A 21255-nucleotide genomic window follows, 5' to 3' on the forward strand; every position below is an offset into this window, starting at 1 on the left:
TGAGACATATAAGATTATTAAAGGATTGGACATGCTGGAGGCAGGAAACATGTTTCCGCTGATGGGTGAGTGCCGAACCAGAGGACACAGCTTAAAAATACGGGGGAGACCATTTAGGACAGAGATGAGGAGAAACTTCTTCCCCAGAGAGTGGTGGCTGAGTGGAATGCTCTACCCCAGAGGGCAGTGGAGGCCCAGTCTCTGGATTAATTTAAGAAAGAGCTGGATAGGGCTCTCAAGAATTGTGGAATCAAGGGTTATGGAGATAAGGCAGGAACAGGATACTGATTAAGGATGATCAGCCATGATTATATTGAATGGTGGTGCATGGTTGAAAGGCAGAATGGCCTACTCCTGCACCTATTGTCTATTAATCATGCTTGTAATTGGAGAAAGGCTGAGATTTGCAGTAACTATTCAATCCAGGGGGGAGAGCAATTGTTTATATTAAAAACAGAATGTTATTTGTAAGGTGTAACAACTGCAGAATAGAATCTTCTAAAAGAGATGATGAATGCATTAGCCTGCAACACTTAAAGCTATGGAATGTGTAGCAAGAAGTGTTAGAAAAATCATTAATGAATTAAAACCAGTTAACAAATCTACTTTAAAAGCTATAGTTTGATTTCAGGTCAAAATCTGGAGAAGTTTCAAATACACTAATATCTAGAAACATCCAGTCTGGGAATGCAAAGATAAAGGACTGACATGATTTAAAAATACGATTTCAATTTTCAAAAGTGAAGTCTCTTGAGTATCTTGAGTATTTTGAGAGCTGTGAGGAAGAGAGACAACCTGACAAGGTCAGAGATTGTTCTATGTGAAATGTAGAAATCAAGAAATTCTCCAGTTTGGAATAACTCAGAAGCTTTTGAATTCTTATTATGCTATGGCCATAAAATGTATATGTGACTAGGGAATAGGACTAATAGAGATTTTAAAAGCATAGGCAACAGCTTGTGAGGCAAAAATGACCTCAGGTATTAAGTCGTATACTCATCAAATTAAGTGTTAAATATCGCAGTTCAAAGAACTGGATCCCTCACTGAACAACTGTAGTTGAAGACTGGTTTTCATAGAACAATCTGATCTTGTCCTGGAAAGAAAGAGATAAATTTCATTGTAAAAAGATGAGTCACTGTCCCCTCAAATTAACCTGGTCAGCTGCATCAAGGGGGAAGGCTAATTGCTCACTAGATGGTCGCATATATTATTTCTCATGTATTTGTGACCAACAGGTGTATTATTAATAATTGAGTTATTGTATTGAGTTATAGTGAAGATAGTAGTATTTAATGTGTTTTGAGTATTATTTCATTATTTATCATTTCTAAACAGTGGAATAACCTATCATGGATTGAAAGTTACATCTTACAAGGACTAAGGATCCAGCAGTTCTTCTCCTTGAATCAATGTGCAGCCAAAGACTGCTGAACAATGGAATTGATAATCAAGAGTCTACATGGGTGGCTCTGCACTCAGACAAATTGGCAATACTGTGTTTCCAGTTCAGACTGTGCTCACTTTTGAGGGTGGATAATACAGATCATTGTTTGGTTGTCACTCCTAGATGTGAGTGTGCTGCAGACTACCTAATATTACAGGACTTAAACTGTATTGCAAATGCAAAAAACAAGCAGGTACCTTGCGAGAAAAGCTCTTACAACATTGGGAGCAAATGTATGCTTCTGGGATAAAACTTGGATCGTGGTTCTTCTTGAAATGCAAATCCAGGAGCTGCTTCTGTCTGAAGTGCATATCGCAGTGGGAGCAACTGAATGGCTTTTCCCCAGTGTGGATACGTTTATGCATTATCATGTGACGTTTCTGTGCATGAAACAGGAACAGCAATTGTTAGCAATACACTGGCATTAAATCAAATTACTTCAGGAGAAATAAAGCAAACTATTTAATTCAACAACTGGAAATATTGAATTAAATATTAATTACTGGAATACTTAGCAAGTCAGGTGCACTGATTATAGACAAAGATCCTTCATTTGCCCAGATAACAGTCTATTTCAAGGTAATTCATTGTTGGCAAATAACTGTTAAGATGAACTAAAATCTGTTAGATGTTTCCAGTGCTTTGTGCTTTTAACTCTTCTCAACAGGGCCAGGTTAGGTTTCATTGATTGTTACCAAGCATTTCAGCCATATTAACTATTTCCATTAGATAAAAAGGCTCGATAAAGATTATTTCACAGATGATTGATTTGACAGGATGAATGGAGAAAGGAAGGATATCTCTTTGAAGAGTCAGAAACAAGTTATCAATTTCAACTAACCACGATCAGTGAAAGAAAGAGTTTTCTTTATGCAGAATTGTTGGAACTCACAAGCAGAAGTTGAGAGAGATACTACTGCATCATTTTAAATAAATCTATGACAGTCTTGCAAAAAGCCAGCACACACAGAATCAGCAGAATGTTGCCTCCTTCTGCTTTTGTTTAATTGTAACAGGCCAGGTGGATAAAGAGAAATCTATAGATGTGACGCACCTGGATTTCCGAAACACATCGGCTAAGTTGCCAGATCAAAGTCTGCTAAACAAAACAAGAGATCAAGGCACAAAATGTAACATGGCTAGCTAACATGAGGGAGAGGATTAAATTGATCATTTTTAGTTTGGTAAGCTGTGACTAATGGAGTGCTATTGGGATCAGTGCTGGGAGCTCAACTATCTGCAATCTGTATGGGGTCCCCAACTTACGAACATCTAACTTATGAATGCTTATACTTACAAACACAATCCCAATATGGGTGTAATTTTAAACATCCAACATACAAACATTTCCTGTACTCAAGAACAGTTGCTTCATATTGTCCTGTACTGTGTTTCTACTTGCATTATGATCAACTTGTAAACAAACTCACGAACAGAACCTATTTGCAACCAAGGAATGGTTGGTATAACAATGGCCTGGATGCAGGGGCTGAACGTATGATAGCAAAATTTGCCGATGACACCAATACAAGTAGGAAAGAAATTGTCAAAAGGAAGCAAACAGTGCTATATAGTGATACAGATAGGATAAAGATCGAGTAACATTTTGCAGATGGAATACATGCATAATGTGGAAAAATGTGAACTTGTTCACTTTGGCAGGGAGAATAGAAAAGATATGTTAAGAACTTGCAAGACAGTGTGATACAGAAGCCTCTAGGTATCCTGGTACATGAGTCCCAAAAACGTTAGTGTGAAAGTACTACAAGTGGAAAGTGACTGGAATGCTGTTATTTATTACAATGGAAATGAAATATAGAATTGGGAGGTTTTAATGCAGCTGTACAAGGCCTTTGTGAGACCACAATTAGAGTGCTCTGACATGTTTTGGCCTCCATATTTGGAAAGGATATCATTACATTAAAAGCAATTAAGAGAAGGCTTCCTTGGCTTATTCCTGGAAATTTCTGATCTGACGGAAATATGTTGAACAGGTCAGAACTATTCCTGAGTGAAACAAAATACTTAGGGGACTTGATACAATGCTTATAGATTTTTCTTTTTGTGGATGAATCTAGAGCAAGGGGATACAATTTAAAGAGGGCTCCCTTACAGATGAAACTGAGGTCCATTTTTGCAATAGTCTGTAGAATTCTCTTCCCAGGGAATAATGGAGGCTGGCTCACTGAATTTATTGAGGAAGTGAGGACTGCAGATGCTGGAGGTCAGAGCTGAAAATGTGTTGCTGGAAAAGCGCAGAAGGTCAGGCAGCATCCAGGGAACAGGAGAATCGACGTTTCGGGCATAAGCCCTTCTTCAGGGCTGAATTTATTGAATGCTGAGTTAGAGAGACTTTTGAAAGACTAAAGAAACAAGAGTTATGGGGACAGGCAAGAAATTGTTGAGTCCAGAATCAGATCAGCCATGATCATATTGAATGGCAAAGTAAGCTTGAAGAGTCAAATATCCTACTGCTACTCCCAAGTCCTATGTTCTACTGGGAACATTTTCTACTTTGGTCAGCAGATAGGACCAATGATCAATTTTCCATTGATAAAATTTCAAATTTGAAAAGTGGCATACCCTTCAATTTAGAAGTCTCTAAATCCAAACTGAACAGGAACAATCACATCACTAACAAATGTGTACGTCAGTGATGTTGATCAGGACCGGGGCAGTATAAAGCCCAGTCTATGATTCTTGCATAGCATTATCTGGATTCAAGTCAAAAGCAGAAATGTCCTTCAGTGACTCAGTGCTCTCGAATGAAAAAAAAACCAGCTGTGCTCCTGCTCTTTTTCACCATCTATAAGAGGTATCATCGTCATAAGCAACATGGTGGCTCAGTGGTTAGCACTGCTGCATCACAGTGCCAACGACCTGGGTTCGAATCCCGCCTTGGACGACTGTCTGCACATTTGATTTGCACATTCTCCCAGTGTTGCGTGGCTTTCCTCTGGGTGCGCTGGTTTCTTCCCACAATCCAAAGGTGTGCAGGTCAGGTGAATTGGTCATGCTAAATTGCCCTTAGTGTTAGGTGCATTAGTCAGGGGTAAATGTAGGGTAGGGGAATGAGTCTGGGTGGGTTACGCTTCGGAAGGTCGGTGTGGACGTGTTGGGCCAAATGGTCTGTTTCCATACTGTAGGGAATGTAACCTAATGAGTACGATTATTCATCTAGGAAATTAGGTGTAAGAGGTGGCTGTCAGCTGAGAATGGAAACTCCTGCAGTTGAATAGGTTGATAGCTTCCATCAGAAAAGGTTTGGATTTATTTTCTGGCTAAACAGGCAGCATTACAAAGTGTTAACACACACTGTCACTCCATGGTAACAGAAGCTGGGTTTGGGATCCTAGCATCAAACAAAACATATAAAGTTGGAGTAGACTATACCTTGAAACATTTCAGCAGTATACCTGTTTACATGCATAATCACACTGGTCACACTTGAAACGTTTCTCATTCCTGTGGGTCTTTTGGTGTTGGATGAGTACATAGCGTTCATGGAATGTAGCATCACAGTAACGACACTTCATGCTTAAGCTTGTGTAGGAATGCTGCTTTCGTAAATGGACACCTAAAATTGCAGATACAAGTGACAATTTTTAAGAAGCAGATAAAAAATGAAGTCTCAATTAATGAATTACCCTCAGCAATTTTAAAAGGAGACAGGGTAGATTATGAAAATGAGAAACAGATGTATGCTATTTGGTTCCTCAAGGTAGCTCTGCCATTTAATAAGAATATGGCTGAGAGAAACTGTGTTCCCTAGTTCTAGACCGCCCTCCACAAGAGGAAACATCCTCTCAGTATCTACCCTGCCAAAGCCCTCACATATTTCATCCTTCTAAAATCCAATGTGACGTGTAAGCTGGAGTACTATTATTTATTTTATTTGTTTCATATCTTCCATAAAATACAGCTACAATGAAACAGGCCTGCTGCCCAGACTGCCTCTACAGCCAGAAGCTTCTGCCTTCGTTCATGGGCTGCTGCACACAACTCCCATTTTCATCCTACTCCTATCACACCAGAACCAAACTGAACTTCCTGGGCACTTTCTCTCAGGTTGGTTTTATGTAGCCAGGATTTTTCCAACTCTGCTCGAGTCATGAGCAAAAATTCATGCCTTAGTTGCAGTTATTATTGTGAGGTAAACTGAAGGGCGAACAATAATTCATCTAAAACTCAGGAAAGATAAGCAAAACCTGGCATTTAAAGGAGCTGACATGATGCATGATGACCACTGAAAGATGGCTATATCAAGGCTATTCCACATTATCAGTGACACTGCTTTTCCTTCTGGAACAAGGTGAAATGCTCTCGTTGTCTCACACATGAACTCAATGTGAATTTAGAAAAAAGACTGCTTCAGTAATCTCAAGGCCTACTCACGTTAGCTTGTCCAAGCAGACAGCAGTCAGCCAGATTGTCCTCCATGAACTGTTACAACCAGACCAGGATGAGATTCCACAAGTCATCAACTTCCAAAAAGGATACCCCAAATTGTCAAACACCTAGCTAAGGAGGGATTAGCTGGCCTTTATAGACCCAGCCCGTCAGCTGGTCACAATAAATTTCCAAAGGACCCCCTCCCTTATAGATATCATTCTCCAAAATCAAATAAGCCGATTTAACCAGGTTTTCTTGAATTAACAGAAGAATGTGGGCAGCACGGTGGCACAGTGGTTAGCACTGCTGCCTCACAGCACCAGAGACCTGGGTTCAATTCCCGCCTCAGGCGACTCTGTGTGGAGTTTGTACATTCTCCGTGTCTGCATGGGTTTCCTCCGGATGCTCCGGTTTCCTCCCACAATCTAAAAATGTGCAGGTTAGGTGAATTGGCCATGCTAAATTACCCATAGTGTTAGGTGAAGGGGTAAATGGTCGGGTGGGTTGCGCTTCGGCGGGTTGGTGTGGACTTGTTGGACTGAAGGGCCTGTTTCCACACTGTAAGTAATCTAGTAATGTTTATTAGTTATTATTCACACCCACAGATTAAAAGTAAGTAAGTAATAAAAGATAAAAATTGAAAGGTCTACCATTACAGGTTTCTGGGTTATTTGTGAAGAGTAGATAATGAAACGTTTATAGTCGAACAGTCACTTTAGAGATTCTTGTTTTGCAGGTTTATTGAAATTCTACTGTGCTGTTTCAGTTTCACAGATAGACAGCTTCTTATACTCAGAGCGAAGCAATCCTTTAACTGCAATGCAGGAGCGACTAGTGAATAGTTTTTCAACTGTGATTTTCACATAATACAAGCTCTTGAATCTTGGCTAGTAGACTCTAGTGTCTCAGCTCCTCCTTCCAGTAGCACCACCCTAATCCTAAGTGTTGAACTGACTTCTAACCCTTTTTCTTTTGTGTTTTTGACAAGATAAGTCACAAAACATGCCTCTCACCGCGACTGCTGCCTTTTTGCCCATTGTGTTTACTGTCTGAGATAACTCCAAGAGGTTTCAGTTTCTGTAATTCAGTTTGTAGCTGTTTTTATTCATTCATAGGACAGGAGTGTCTCAGAATGGCCAGAATTTTTATTCCTCGTCCCTAGTTGCCCTTGAGAAGGTGGCGGTGAGCTGACTTCTTTGACCACTCCAGTCAATGTGCTGTAGGTAGACCCACAAAATCCTTAGGAAGGATGTTGACCCAGCGACACTGAAGGAACAGTAATATATTTCCAAGTCAGGGTAGTGAGTGGCTTGGAAAATTTGCAGGTGGTAGTGTTCCCATATATCCGTTGCCCTTTTCTTCTAGATGGTAATGATCATGCATTTGGATGATGCGACCTTAATGAGTTACTGCAGTGCATCCTATAGATGGTAGACACTGCTGGCTATAGTGAATATTTGTAAATATGTTGCTAATTAGGCGGTTTCTTTGTCCTGGATAGTGTCAAGTTTCTTGAGCATTGTTGGAGCTGCACTCATTCAGGCAAGTGAACAGTATTCCTGACATCTGCCTTGCAGTAGACTGGCTTTGGGAACTGAATTAGATAAATTACTCGGGAGATGAATTACTTGCTGCAGTATTGCTAGACTCTGTGTGTTGCTGTAGCTACTGTATCTCTTGGTCAGTCCAGTTGAGTTTCTGGTCAATAGTAACCCCCCACAGAATGTTGACAATGGGGGATTCAGTGATGTTAACATCACTGAATGTCAAGGGTAGCAGTTAGATTCTCTCTTATTGGAGATGGTCATTGCCTAGCATTTGTGTGGCATAAATGTTACTGTTGCTTTTCAGCTCAAGGTATATTATCCAAGGTCTTGTCTCATTTGAACATGGACTGCTTCAGTATCTCAAGAATCACAAATAGTATTGAACATTGTGCAATCATCAGCAATCATTCTTATTTATGGTCCTATGATTGAGAGAAGGTCACTAATAAAGCAGCTGAAGATGGTTGGCCATAGGACACTATCCTGAGGAATGCCTGCAGAGATATCCTCAAACTAAGATGACTGATCTCCAATAACCATAACTATCTTCCTATGTTCTGGGGGAACTCCAACTTTCCTCACTGCCCACTGATTCCAGTTTTTCTAGGGCTTCTTGATACCACACTTGGTCCAATGTAGCCAGATGTCAAGGGCTTTCACTCTCACCTCAGGAATTCAGCTCTTCTGTACACATTTGAACTAAGGCTGTAATGACATCCGGAGCTGAGTGGCTCTGGTGCAATCCAAACTGGGCATCAGTGAGCAAGTTGTAGCTGAGCAGGTGTTGCTTTATAGCACTACTGATGCAACCTTTCATCACTTTACTGACGATCAAGAGTAGACTGACGGAATGGTAATTGGTCAGGTTGGAGCTGTCCTACCTTTTGTGTACAGGACATACCTTGGCAATTTTCCACAGTCCGATAGATGCCAGCAACCGCACTGGAACAGGTTTCCATGCCCATGTTTAACCTTGTGCCATGAGGCAACATGGGGTCCAGAGTCAATATTGAGGTTTCCTGGGGTAACTCCCCCAACTGCATACCGTAGTCCTGGTACCTCTGCCCTGCCCTTGGGATGGGGCATATCCAGGGCTAGTAATGGTAGTGTGTGGAATATTGTAAGTATGATTATGTCTGACTGTTGTTTGATTATTTTGGCACTTATCCCCACATGTCAGTCAAGAGGAATTTGCAGGGTGGACAAGACTGTTCTTGTCATTGTCATTTCCAGTGCCTAGGTTGATGTGAGGTGGTTCATCCAGTTTTATTTTTTTGTTGACACTTTGTAGTCAGGAGTGTTCCCTCCCAGTCAGAGAATACTTTAGGGGTCTGGGACATTCAACCTCAGACCTTCAGGTGACCATCCTCCAAGGCGAACTTTGGGACAAGCAACAACACAACGTGGCCAATCAGAGGCTGATAGCCACATTCAGTATCCATGGGAATGGCCTCAAATTGGACCTTAGGTTCATTTCACACTACTACCACTGCACTATATACACACAGGCAGACACACATTTACATACAGACACACACTCACAGATAGACAGACAATCCTACAGACACACACACTCCTACAGACCCAAACACTCACACAGACCCCCTCTCATACACAATCTCTCTCATATGCTCACATATACACTTCCACACTCACGCAAACACCCTGTCACAAACTTATATGCCTTTAAACTCAGACTCACACACATACACGTACACACACTGTCTCACAGACACTAATACACCTCCCCGCATGCGTATATATACACACACACAAGTTTGTGGGATGAATTTGTACTTGCAGAATTATATTTTGTTTTGCTCAAAAACTGCTTAAATCTATGTAAGATTCTGTAATTCCTTTTTTAGATTGGAATCAGTCTGAACATTGGGGCACATGCAGCCTCACACAGGGCACCTCACACCTTCAATGCATTATCTGGGCCAACATGGCACCTATTGTTAAAGTTCACTTGTGAATGTAACTTTAAGAAAGTTCTGGAATTTACATATAAAAGAACTGAAACCAACATGCCCATTTTAAAACTTGAGAGACTTAACAAACAATCCAGGTCTTTTTCATTATAAAATTTCAATTACATCACACTGTAAACTTTTGCTATAAATTCTGTGTCCTACGATCTTATACTCCACAACCACCTGTTGAAGAAGCAGTACTTCCAAATAAACCTATTGGATTATAATCTGGTGTCGTGTGACTTTTAACTTTGTAGAGATTGATACTACTGAGTGGCTTGCTAAGCCTTTTCAGAGGGTAGTTGAGATTGCTGCATTGCTGTGGCTCTGAAGTCACATGTAACCAAACAGGATGAGGACAGCAGAATTTTTTTTCTGAAAGACATTAGTGAATCAGATGAGTTCTTCCGACAATCCATGGTTATCAGTAGATTCTTAATTTCAGATATTTTGTTGAATTTGAACTCCACCATCTGCTGTGGTGGGATTCAAACTCATTAGCTGAGTTTCTGAATTAAAGATCCAGCAATAATACAACTAGGCTACCCCTCCATCTACTATAATAGTGCCCTATTTAACTGGGAATAATGTGCTGATAGTCATGACCCACTGTTCCAAAAGTCAGCACAAAATGTATAAAAATCCCAATCAGCTACTAAAACCCATTATGCCTGACTCTTACAAAGAACAAAAGTAAACCACACAAATTTCTTCAAAAATAATAAAAAGACCTCCCTTTTTATTCTAAAACACAAGAAAGTGAAAAATAATCTATAAATTAAGCAAAATAAACAATATCTGTTCAAAACAAACAAACTCCAACGCGTAAACAAATTTCCAAAGATAAAAAATCAAGGCCATAAGGTGCAAAGTTTTTATTTCTTCTACAATCTTTTTGATTTTTTTGAACAGAGTGACACTGATGACTGTACGGTGATGGTTGTCCTTCAATGTCTGATCAAGTGACTAGGTCTTTCCTTGTATGAATTTGTTCTTTAAACTTTCTTCAGTTTTCTGTCTTTATCCTCACACAGAGTGTGTTGATGGCTTTCTGTCTATAGGCTATGGATGCTTTTCATTCTCTGCTGCCTTTGGCACTTACAACCCTACGGCTTAACCAATCAGAAACTACTGTCAGGCAGAAATCAGAAACTTTAATGTTTCTTGGTGCTAGTCAGTCTAAGCGACTGCCTCATATTTTGGCTTTAAGAAAGCAACATCGTATTGCACAGCTAAACAATATGCAACACTTGTTTTTCATGTTTTAAAACATTTTCAATTACAGCTATCCAAATTCCATTTCAGTTTATATTTCTGAAAAATATGGAATTTCTTACAGTACTGCCTTTTCTCCCTTTAAACTCAATCCGTTCAAGTTTCCTTGATAAATGACTCATGGAATACAACTCTAAGTACTGTATGCATCTTGTCAATTCAATGGCTCATCTTCCCAAATTACTAATCATTCATATTCACTCACTGGCACATTTCACCATCTCTCCTGTTCATGCCTGGCTTTCCGTTCACTTCCACTTGATCATTGTCACATTGCAGGAATGACTGGCACCCGGCTGTGGGCCAACACCAGCTAGAAGTTGGAAGACATCATGCTCCTCCTTCTCCATGAGTACAAGATTCTTGAAGTGGCTAGAGAGGAGCATGATGGCTCATACTGGGCCAAAGACAGACCAAGCCAAGCTTCACTGTGTTTTGTTGCGTGGCTCTCCCATTAACAATAGTAGTACTGCGTTCTTAATCTGCACAAGCCTTTATCCCTTTTAGGAAACCAATTACCTCTTCTCTCATGCAGACTCCAGTGGCACCCAGTGCACCCCAACTAATGGCTCAGTGCCAGGAAACATCATCTCTACCTGTCAGAAAGAAAGCCACCGAACCCTCAGAGGATACAGGCAAGCTTTCACCTGCAACCTCTACCAGCGAAGCGACTTTTACCTTGATGGGTACTTCTAGATCAGACCTGGGAGCACAACCTTGTCAGCACATCAATAAGACATCTCTACAGCTGGTTGAGAAAGACACACCCTGGTTGCTGGAACTCAGTCAACTCCGAGGTACCAGGCACCTTCAAAGCCCCAGACAGAAGATGATGTTATGATCTCTACCGTTAATGATTTTGTTAAAATCCACAGAAAGGTATGGGAACTGCATGCAGGTTCTGTCAGCGGCAGATGGTAAGCTGAGCCCAACATCATCAGTAATGTATGGTTGCAGCATGCACATGTTTGGCAATCTCCATGGCGACTGCCATGGGCAGTCAGGTTCAGTACTTGCCTACAACTATATACAGACATGCAATGAAAAAAAAAAATCAGAATATCAGTGTCGAAAAAAAAACAGATAGAACTGAGATTAGATTCCCCACAGTGTGGAAACAGGCCCTTCGGCCCAATATTTCAGTTGACCCACAAGCTCTCAGTATCAATGGCCCAGTGACAGGGGGACAGAGGACTTAATCTCACTCTAAGGAGCTCTTTCTCAAGGTAGTGGTGCTAGCACAGGAAGAAGAGACACAGACAGGACTTCTTGGAAGCTTTATTACAAGGTGCTCCAAAGATGCCCAGCTCCTCTACCTCCAATTGTAAAGCCATAGAAGATCAAGCTGAGGTCAGTGACCCTGCAAATGGATTGGAACTATCAGTAAGCCCTGTCCTACAGGCCAAAGGGCATCAAGGAACAACAATCCAAGTCTTCCAGGCCACCAGGACCAATCAAAAGCAAGTCCCCTTCAATTGTGGAAATCAGGACTGCATTTAGATGAAGTGGGACGCAGAGGAAGAAAAAAAACTTTACCGACGTCATGTAAGTGCATCATTGAAATAGCATTGTAAATAATTCTCATTTTTACTTGCACTGTTAAAATATCTGCTCTAGAGTAATTTTCACTGATGACCTGGTTAAGTTACACTCAGATGAGCAGCCTCTTCAGACAATTCAAGGATGACCGATGTTGCAATAGCCAAGCACTGTTCATCCCTCACAAGCAACTGACCCCTTGACTGCAGATAATATCAGTTGTCAGGAATGCTTGAATAGCCTCGGCACTGCAATTTTTAATGGGGACAACACTGAGCTAAACAGAAATTACAGGGATCGTGCTAAAACCCTTTGCACCCCTGTTGTGTGTGAGAGGACAGAATCAGTGTTGAATGTAGAGATTTCTGGAGAGAAGGTTCCACTCTATCAGTTTTTCAAAGCACCACATTACCAATTAAGGCTGCAAAATGTACAATTGGCAGTCACTAGTCTCCTCTCCCTATTAGCCCACTGTCTGAGAAAAGATACACAAAGATTTGCCTCAGTTCAAAGCTGTTCCAACAGAATTCTCAAGCATTTCAGGGTAATTTACCAGTCTATCCACAGTCTGAACTGGAGGATTATCAAGGAAGGCCCAAAAGAGGATTCCTCTCAACCTGCTGGTTATGACAGACTTTTCACAAAACATTCAGTTATAATTTGTTGACTGAAACCTTTAGAGCTACCTAATCTGAATGCCATGCAATATTAATTCACTATCTCACTGACTGCTGTTTTTCTTCCTAATGATCAGCGAGACGTAATATGTAGACACCCGAAAGTGGATCCCAGCCGAAGATATCAAGTGGATATTTGAATAGATAATGACAAATTTACTCACAACAGAAAAGGTCAAGGACTGCAAAAATAACAACATCCACATCTTTCGCACTATGCATGGGCCATTTGCCAGATTACCAGCAGAATGTGAACATGTAAATGAAGACCAAACTCAACTCATTCATTCTGTCTGCAGTTTTCAAGAGACTATCTCTGGCTTCTCAGGCTTGATGATGCATTGCTGTGTAAATACATTGGTTTTGGACGGTTGCCGTGTTCCTATGTTCAGCCTTAGAAGGTTAGTTACTGTTGATCCCCCATTATGTCTCCATCCAGGAATACAGTGATAAAACACACAATAAGCAACAATGATGTGGTGAACTCTTTCTGGGTTATACTGCAAGGCTCTGCTGGGCCAGTCCTCATGTTAAGAAGGCATATGGTCCAGACTTCTATGGGCCTCGTGCAAGTCTGAGCAGTGCTGTATCCTCACTGTTCATCAATCTGAAATGTTCAAAAAGGTGTCCAGAGCCAAGTTTGGAGGGTATACCATTTATCGCTCAGCAGCCAACTTTATAGTACTCTGGTCCTTGGAAAGACAGTGGAATCTGAGATTTGAGCACTGAAGGAGTAAAAGCTTTTTTCTGTTGATAAACTCTGCAGGTTGGTAATGAGGCATTCTTGAAGCAAAGTGAGTGCAGTTAATATCATCCTGCACCTGAGGGAAGCCAGCATTGGTGGAGAATCCCACTGCCCGAGCTGCTTTATGTTTTTCATAAAGGATGAAGGATAGCTGTGATCTGGAGAAAACAGCATCAGTTACATTCCAATAGATTTACAGATCAAGCAATGGGTGATGCCACACAATTCCCCAGCTGCTACTTGAAATGAATAGTTGCAAGAAAGTGCAGTACAGTTGTGAGCGACAATCACCAGGATGAGACTGTCGTTCAGTCCTTCTGAGCACAAGTCTTCCTCCAGCAGATGACATAGGTCAGTGCTCATTGCCCAGAACATCCTAAATCACTGCTTGCAATGTATATCAGTGAGTTGAAGAAAATGACAATGAGGCATATCGATCTATAGGTGCCTGAGGTCCAAAGTATTAAAGGATTGAAGTGATGCGCAAGCTAGTTCGAGAGCATGGTGATGTGATGTGGCTGGTGTGGACAATGCGTCAAGGAAGATGGTGTCCATGGAGCATACGAAGGAACAGTTGAATGATCGCCGGGACAGCCATTCAATGATCTGTAGCCACTGGATAGCATTCTGATTTACATCGTCGAAACTTGCACTGTCTAGTTTCTCACGGAAGGAGAGAATTTAAGTGATGTTTCAATAAGGAAGTTGATGTATTAATGAGATGCAAACCCATAGAAACAAGGCAATCGCCACTCAATAGTGAAATTCTGAAAATGTCAATTAAGGTTTATGGGAAAATCGCAATGCGGTCAACTATTTTAAAGATAGCAGACAGGTCAAGAATGATGAGAAGGCATAGTTTCCCATGATCGTATCATATGGATGTCATTTATACTTTGCAGCGTGAAGGATTCAGTGCTGTGGCAGGGGCTGAGACCTGATTGGACTGATTCAAACACAAATTTCCAGGAGAAACTGGCACAAATATAAAGGCAACAATAAATTAAAGCATGTTGAAAGCTGAACATGGAAGACAGTTTGCAAGAACAGAAGGTTGGGTTTTTGGAGAGGGCTGATGACAGCCAATTTAAAAGGAAGGGAAACAGAGCTGAGGAAAGAGACTGTTAACAATATGAACTAAATCGATGGACAGGAAATGAAGAGAAAATAGGGTCAAGCGAACAGGAAGAGCCTCATGCACAGAGGAGTTTGAAGAGTGCATGAGGAGAGAACATACAAAAGGAAGAGGCCTAGATGGTTGTCTGGTGGGATAGGAGATAAAGAGGGCTGATTAGGTAGTCTCAATTTTAGTGTCAGAGGCCAATGAGCTCATTGGGGTGAGAATGGAGGAGGCGGGGGAGGGGTTTAAGAAGCCCCCATTGTGACGTTGGTGGTTATCTTTACAGTCTAGGATGATCCTGAGCAATTTTGGCAGGGTACAGCAATGCTACCAATATGTATTTGCAGCCAATGTCGGGGCCTTGCCAGTTTTGAAAAAAACGTCCATTATGTGGAAAGTCACCAGAATAGTGCAAACTGCACAGAACACTGATTATTTTACAAAGGTTCACTAAACTAAATCATGCCTACTGGCTAGTAGAAATATAACTAAATTGCCTTGAATATGTACATTTAGGTCGGGAGCAAAATCAGGGCAATTCCTGACTCCATGAAGCCACCTGAGAAGAAGTTCCCAAGACCTGCGCCAATTGTCCACACACAAATGCATCATGGCTGTGACTGATGCCATTTGTGCCAAATCTCACTACTTCATCCTGTTTCCCGTAATGAGGTCAGTAGGCGCCTGGGCAGTATGCTTTTCAATGGAAAAGGGTTCCATTCCATCAAGATGCAAGTCATCAGTGATCATCAATTTCACTTGGAACTTTCTGTACAGGAGCCTGGGAGCTGTCACAATGCCTATATCCTTGGGAACGCCTGTGATTCTGCTATGGTTGAGGGTGCACATGATTATTGGGAGACAAGAGATACCCAGCGTGACCATGACTGATGACTCTGCTCTGCAACCTCCTAACTAAGGCAGTGTAGATAGAATGCAGTCCATTCTTTGGTCATGGCCATGGTGGCAGATGATAAGCATACTGATCAGATTCCACAGCTTGGACCAGGATAAGGGTGTATTTCAGTAGACTCCAGAGTGCACTGCATAATCTTAGCATGCTGTTCTCTGCACAACTAGAACAGGAAACAAAGCAATGCTGATGATCTTGGACAGCAGGGGCATTTTTCACAGAGGGGAATGAGAATATTAAACACCGTACTCAAGCATAGCAGTTCTGACACTACAAACCATATAGGACTTAATGGACAACGTGTAGGCAACAGATAAATGCAGCGATTGCTAATGACCATAAAACTATCAGTGCAGGACAGGCAAGCAATTTGTTTCTGTTCTGAGAGGCAAATGTTACTTCTGTTTATTTGATTTCTGTTCACTTTTCGTTATTGCAAATGAAAGTGAATGTTTTGAGGTGACTAACAGCTTCCCTGTATTGTGATTATCCCACATTAAACAATTCTCAGTCACAGTGAACACTAGGGAAAAAGTATCAGTAACTTAGAGTAGGTTGTGATTTAAGTCAGGTGAGATGTGTGTCCCGGAGCTTAAACAGAGAATGGTGTAGGAATGTACAGTTGTATTTGCAAAGTGACAGCTGTGAGAACCATAAGTTTTTAGTTGCTGTGCCACTCTGATGACAGTGAATGGTAACTCTAAGCTGCCAATGCAACTCTGGGGGCATGATTGGGGTATAAAGATGGTGCTCGTACCAGGGATGCCAGCGAATCCCAGGATATCTGGCAATGACAAGTACCCTTGCTACAGCAACTAATGAAAGACTCAGGGTTGCAAGGGGCTTGATAAGTAGTTAATGAGGCAAGTTTGGGATTATCAGGTAAGAAATCTCACTAGACCATGAAACTCAACAAAAATAACATTCTGCCAAAATGTGGTGTGAATCAGATTCATTGGTTCACACAATTTTTTTTATTCTTGGGCGTCGCTGACTGGCCAGCATTGATAGCCCATCCCTATTTGCCCTTGAGTAGGCGGTGGTGAGCTGCCTTCCTGAATCATTGCAATCCACTTGCTGTGGGTTGATCCGCAATGTCGGTAGGGAGAGAATTCAAGGCATTTGACCCAACTACTGTGATGGTATAGCAGTATACTTCCAAGACAGGGTGGTGAGTAGCTTGGAGGGGAACTTGCAGGTGGTGGTGTTCCAGGTTCTTCTAGATGAAAGTGGTCATGGATTTGGAATATGCTGTCTAAGAAGCTTTGGTAAATTTAATTTGGTGCACATTCATGTCTACAATTCCATGGGGCAATTTACCTCTCCTAAGGAAGCCTGACCACTCCCAAAGATGTCTTGCCACAGTTCACCAAAATATTCCGGCTATTTTAGGTCATTCTCTACCAGGATTGATGGCCAATGGGCTGAGAAGTGGCAGGAGGAGTTTAATTTAGATAAATGTGAGGTGCTGCATTTTGAGAAAGCAAATCTTAGTAGGACTTATACACTAGGGAGTGTTGCTGGTTCATAGCTCCTTGAACGTGGAGTCGCAGGTAGATAGGATAATGAAGAAGGTGTTTGGCATGCTTTCCTTTATTGGTCAGAGTACTGAGTACAAGAGTTGGGAGGTCATGTTGCGGCTTACAGGGCATTGGTTAGGCCACTTTTGAAATATTGCATGCATGTGTGAAACTTGAAAGGGTTCAGAAAAAATTTACAAGCATGTTGCCAGGGTTGGAGGATTTGAGCTATAGGGAGAGGTTGAATAGGCTAGAGCTGTTTTCCCTGGATCGTCGGAGGCTGAGAGGTGATCTTATAGAGCTTTATAAAATCATGAGGGGATGGATAGGATAAATAGACAAGGTCTTTTCCCTGGGGTGGGGGAGTCCAGAACTAGAGGGCATAGGTTTAGCATGAGAGGGGAAAGATATAAAAGAGATCTAAGGGGCAATATTTTCACGCAAAGGATGGTACGTATATGGAATGAGCTGTCAGAGGAAGTGGTGGAGGCTAGTACAATTACAACATTGAAAAAGCATCTGGATGGGTATATTGAATAGGAAGGGTTTGGAGGGATATGGGCTGGATGCTGGCAGGTGGGACTAGATTGGGTTGGGATAACTGGTCGGCATGGACAAGTTGGACCGAAGGGTCTGTTTCCGTGCTGTTCATCTCTATGACTCTAATTGTGGACTGTACCTCCTACTCGCAAAATCAGATCTCACTGATGGCAGCTGTACTTCTGCAGGGGTCAGACTGAGGGGAAGGATATTTAGATTCTGGCCTCTAGTGCCATTTAAAATGTAAAATTGAGGCTATTGTTAAAGTTTTAATTTCCATTGCCTCTGAGCTACCAAAACTAGCTTTTTCTGGTTGATCTTACCCAAGTCACTTTTTCTTGCAATGATGGCATCACAGTGAGGACAGTGGTATTTGGGCACATTGTCTGTGTGCTTCTGTCGGATGTGCATTTTCATCGTTCCACTCTGTGTAAAATTAGCCTCGCACACATGGCACTTGTAAGGCTTCTCCCCTATAAAAAAGTCAGAAATTACAAGCCTTGTTATTCAGCTCATTACTTATAAATTATAATCAGAACCAAATTACATCTTATTCCATAATACACAAAAATGAATAAGCATTGTAGTAGTAGCTTTGCAGACATTTTTGAGCATGCAATATCTGCCCCTTGAAATAAAATCAACATTTCTAGAATAAAGAAACCAATGAATGTTAATCACTAAAAACAAAATTATCAGCAAAACCCCATCACTGCAAATTAATTTTAAAAGAACATTAATTCATGGCAAATAGTGAAATTGCTATCTATGGATAAGTTATTATTAAATTAGCTGTTACTGAATAAAAAACATGAGCAATCTAGATTTGAATCTTCTGTAACTAGTCAGCTTTAATTTCCATACCTGATACAAACAATTTGCATGTCTCCAGGTGGATTGATTTAGCAGCATAAACTAAAGAAATAATTTGGTAAAGATTTGAAACAAATCCATGTAAAATGTCAATGAAATTACCAATTAAAGATTTCCAGCATGTCAGAAACAGCATTAAGTTACATCTTAACAATGGACACATGCTAGGCATGAGCACACATGTGCAATTGAGGCTTTGGTCAGACCCACTATGGAATATTGTGAGCTGTTTTGGTCCCTGTGGCTAAGAAAAGATGTGCTGGCCTTGGAGGAGGTCCAGAGAAGGTTTCCAAGAATGATCCCAGGGATAAAGGACTTGTCACATGAAGGGTGGTCGAGAACTCTGGGTCTATACTTAATGAAATTTAGAAGGATGACAATAATTTGATTGAAACTTACAGGATACTAAGCAGCCTGGATAGAGTGGACATGGTGAACATGTTTCTGCTTGCTGGAGCGACTAGAACCCGAGGGCACTGGCTCAGAGTGAAGGGATGACCCTTTAGAAATGAGATGAGGAAAGATTTCTTCTGCTAGAAGGTAATTAATCTGTAGAACTCATTGACACAGAGGGTTATGGGGGCCAAGTCATTGAATGCATTTAACACAGCGATAGATAGGTTCTCGATTGTTAAGAGGATCAAGGGTTACAGGGACAAGGCTGGAGAATGGGGTTGAGAAACGTATCAGTCATGTTCAGCAGAACATACTTGATGGGCCGAATGGCCTTATTCTGCTCCTTATGGTTATAAGTAAGAATTTCAAGTCAAAAGAAAAAGGTTACTAAGATTCAGTTAGTCTTTCTTGTAGAATACCAAACTTGCTTCTTCCAACAGTTTCTTACACAAGTTCAGAATCTTGATTACTACTCTCAGCACAATATAGAGTTGTCACTTTGACACATGCACTCCACCTTCACAGCTTTTCTTTTCAATACTTATTTTCTTTCTGTGTACTTTTTTCTCCACCCCTTCAGATTTACTACCCTGTCTCAGTTCCATAATTGCCGAAGTTCTCCTTAAGCATTCAAATCCCTTGTTTAAGCTTTAAGAGTTAGCACTGGCAGGTTTTTAAAACTAACCCAAAAAACATTTTGTTCAATATCCATACACATTTATATTTCAGGTGGGCAACCAAAAACAATAATTCTGGAAGCTTTTTACATTTCCTGGCACAGGCCAGAGGCACTCAAACTAGTAGAGCAATCCACTCCTCCACCACACCCAACTGTGATAGATCATACTGACAGCAAATGTTGGACACAGTTAAAAACCACACAACACTAGGTTATAGTCCAACAGGTTTATTTGGAAGCACTAGCTTTCAGAGTGCTGCTCCTTCACTAGACAGCTACCTAATGAAGGAGCAGCGCTCCGAAAGGTAGTGCTTCCAAATAAACCTGCTGGACTATAACCTGTTGTGTGATTTTTAACTTTGTCCACTCCAGTCCAACACCAGCTCCTCCACGTCATGGTTAGCAAAGGTTGGGGCTAACTAAGCAGAGGCTAGCTATCACCATGGGACCTTCAAATGTGCTTCATTCAATGATGGTGATGTACTTACCATTTGGTCTTTCTGTGGAATCTCTTTACTAAGGTAGGATTTTCTGTATGGAACTACCAATCTATTGAGTGGCAGCACTGCTGCCTGAGTGAGTGAGTCAAAGTAGCTTGCAGAATCTGGCTCTGCGTCTGGAAGTTAACAACCAAGAGGCTCATTTCTGGTGGTTGTAAATACTCTCTCCTCATTGTAAAGATTATGAGAACCCATGAAACCCTCCACCATATTAACTAACCATACTACTGGTTGACATAATGGTTGGGTTCGTGGTCTGTCTGTTAAGAAACCTATGAATCTTTGTATTACATCAAATCATACTTCAAAGGAAGGGCTTAAAGATACAAAAAAGAAGTTTTCTTACTGCAACAGCAAAATAAAAATACTACAAATTTTCACTGTGCAGTTATGATACTAATACAGAGGAAGTCTGCTTAATGGACTGGATAATGCCATAATCCATAGAAAGAATAACCAAAAAGTCCAGAACATACCTGAGTGAGTTCTCATATGTCGCTTCAGCTTGTATGTATCTCTGCTAGCATAGCTGCAAAATGTGCACGGGAAAGGACGCTCCCCGGTGTGAGAACGGATGTGTCGCTTCAGTTTACTTACCTAATAAGAATAAAATATGAGAATGAAATATGATATCCATGGTTTACAACTGAAACTATTAATTAAAGTGAATAACAGAAACGAGCATGTAACAACTTTGACTCATTCACTGTACGATGGCCATAACTGCCTTTTTCTCAATTACATCTGAAATCCGTGACCAATACTTTAAGCCCATGATAGGCATGAGAAACTGCAGTGCAAACTTGTTATGTGCACCTTCCACCCCGACCTCAAATTTACCTGAACCGTCTCAGACTCCTCCCTCCCCTTCCTAGACCTCTCCATTTCTATCTCAGGCAACCGACTCAACACGGACATTTACTATAAACCGACCGACTCCCACAGCTACCTGGACTACACCTCCTCCCACCCTGCCCCCTGTAAAAACACCATCCCATATTCCCAATTCCTTCGCCTCCGCCGCATCTGTTCCCAGGAGGACCAATTCCAATACCGAACAACCCAGATGGCCTCCTTCTTCAAAGACCGCAATTTCCCCTCAGACGTGGTTGACGA

General features: G+C 41.3%; 1 protein-coding gene across 1 annotated transcript in view; it reads right to left on the minus strand.

The window, feature by feature from the left end:
• Positions 1-21255, minus strand: part of LOC122540775 (transcriptional repressor CTCF-like) — a 63442-nt gene that overhangs the window by 2320 nt on the left and 39867 nt on the right. The window contains exons 6-9 of the mRNA XM_043676988.1: positions 20616-20736; positions 18015-18164; positions 4864-5024; positions 1645-1827 (exon numbers count right to left, since the gene is read on the minus strand). Coding sequence (XP_043532923.1) covers positions 1645-1827; positions 4864-5024; positions 18015-18164; positions 20616-20736 — 615 coding nt within the window. The remainder of the gene's footprint in view (positions 1-1644; positions 1828-4863; positions 5025-18014; positions 18165-20615; positions 20737-21255) is intronic.

Source organism: Chiloscyllium plagiosum, chromosome 35 (assembly GCF_004010195.1).
Source record: "Chiloscyllium plagiosum isolate BGI_BamShark_2017 chromosome 35, ASM401019v2, whole genome shotgun sequence".
Lineage (NCBI taxonomy): Eukaryota > Metazoa > Chordata > Chondrichthyes > Orectolobiformes > Hemiscylliidae > Chiloscyllium > Chiloscyllium plagiosum.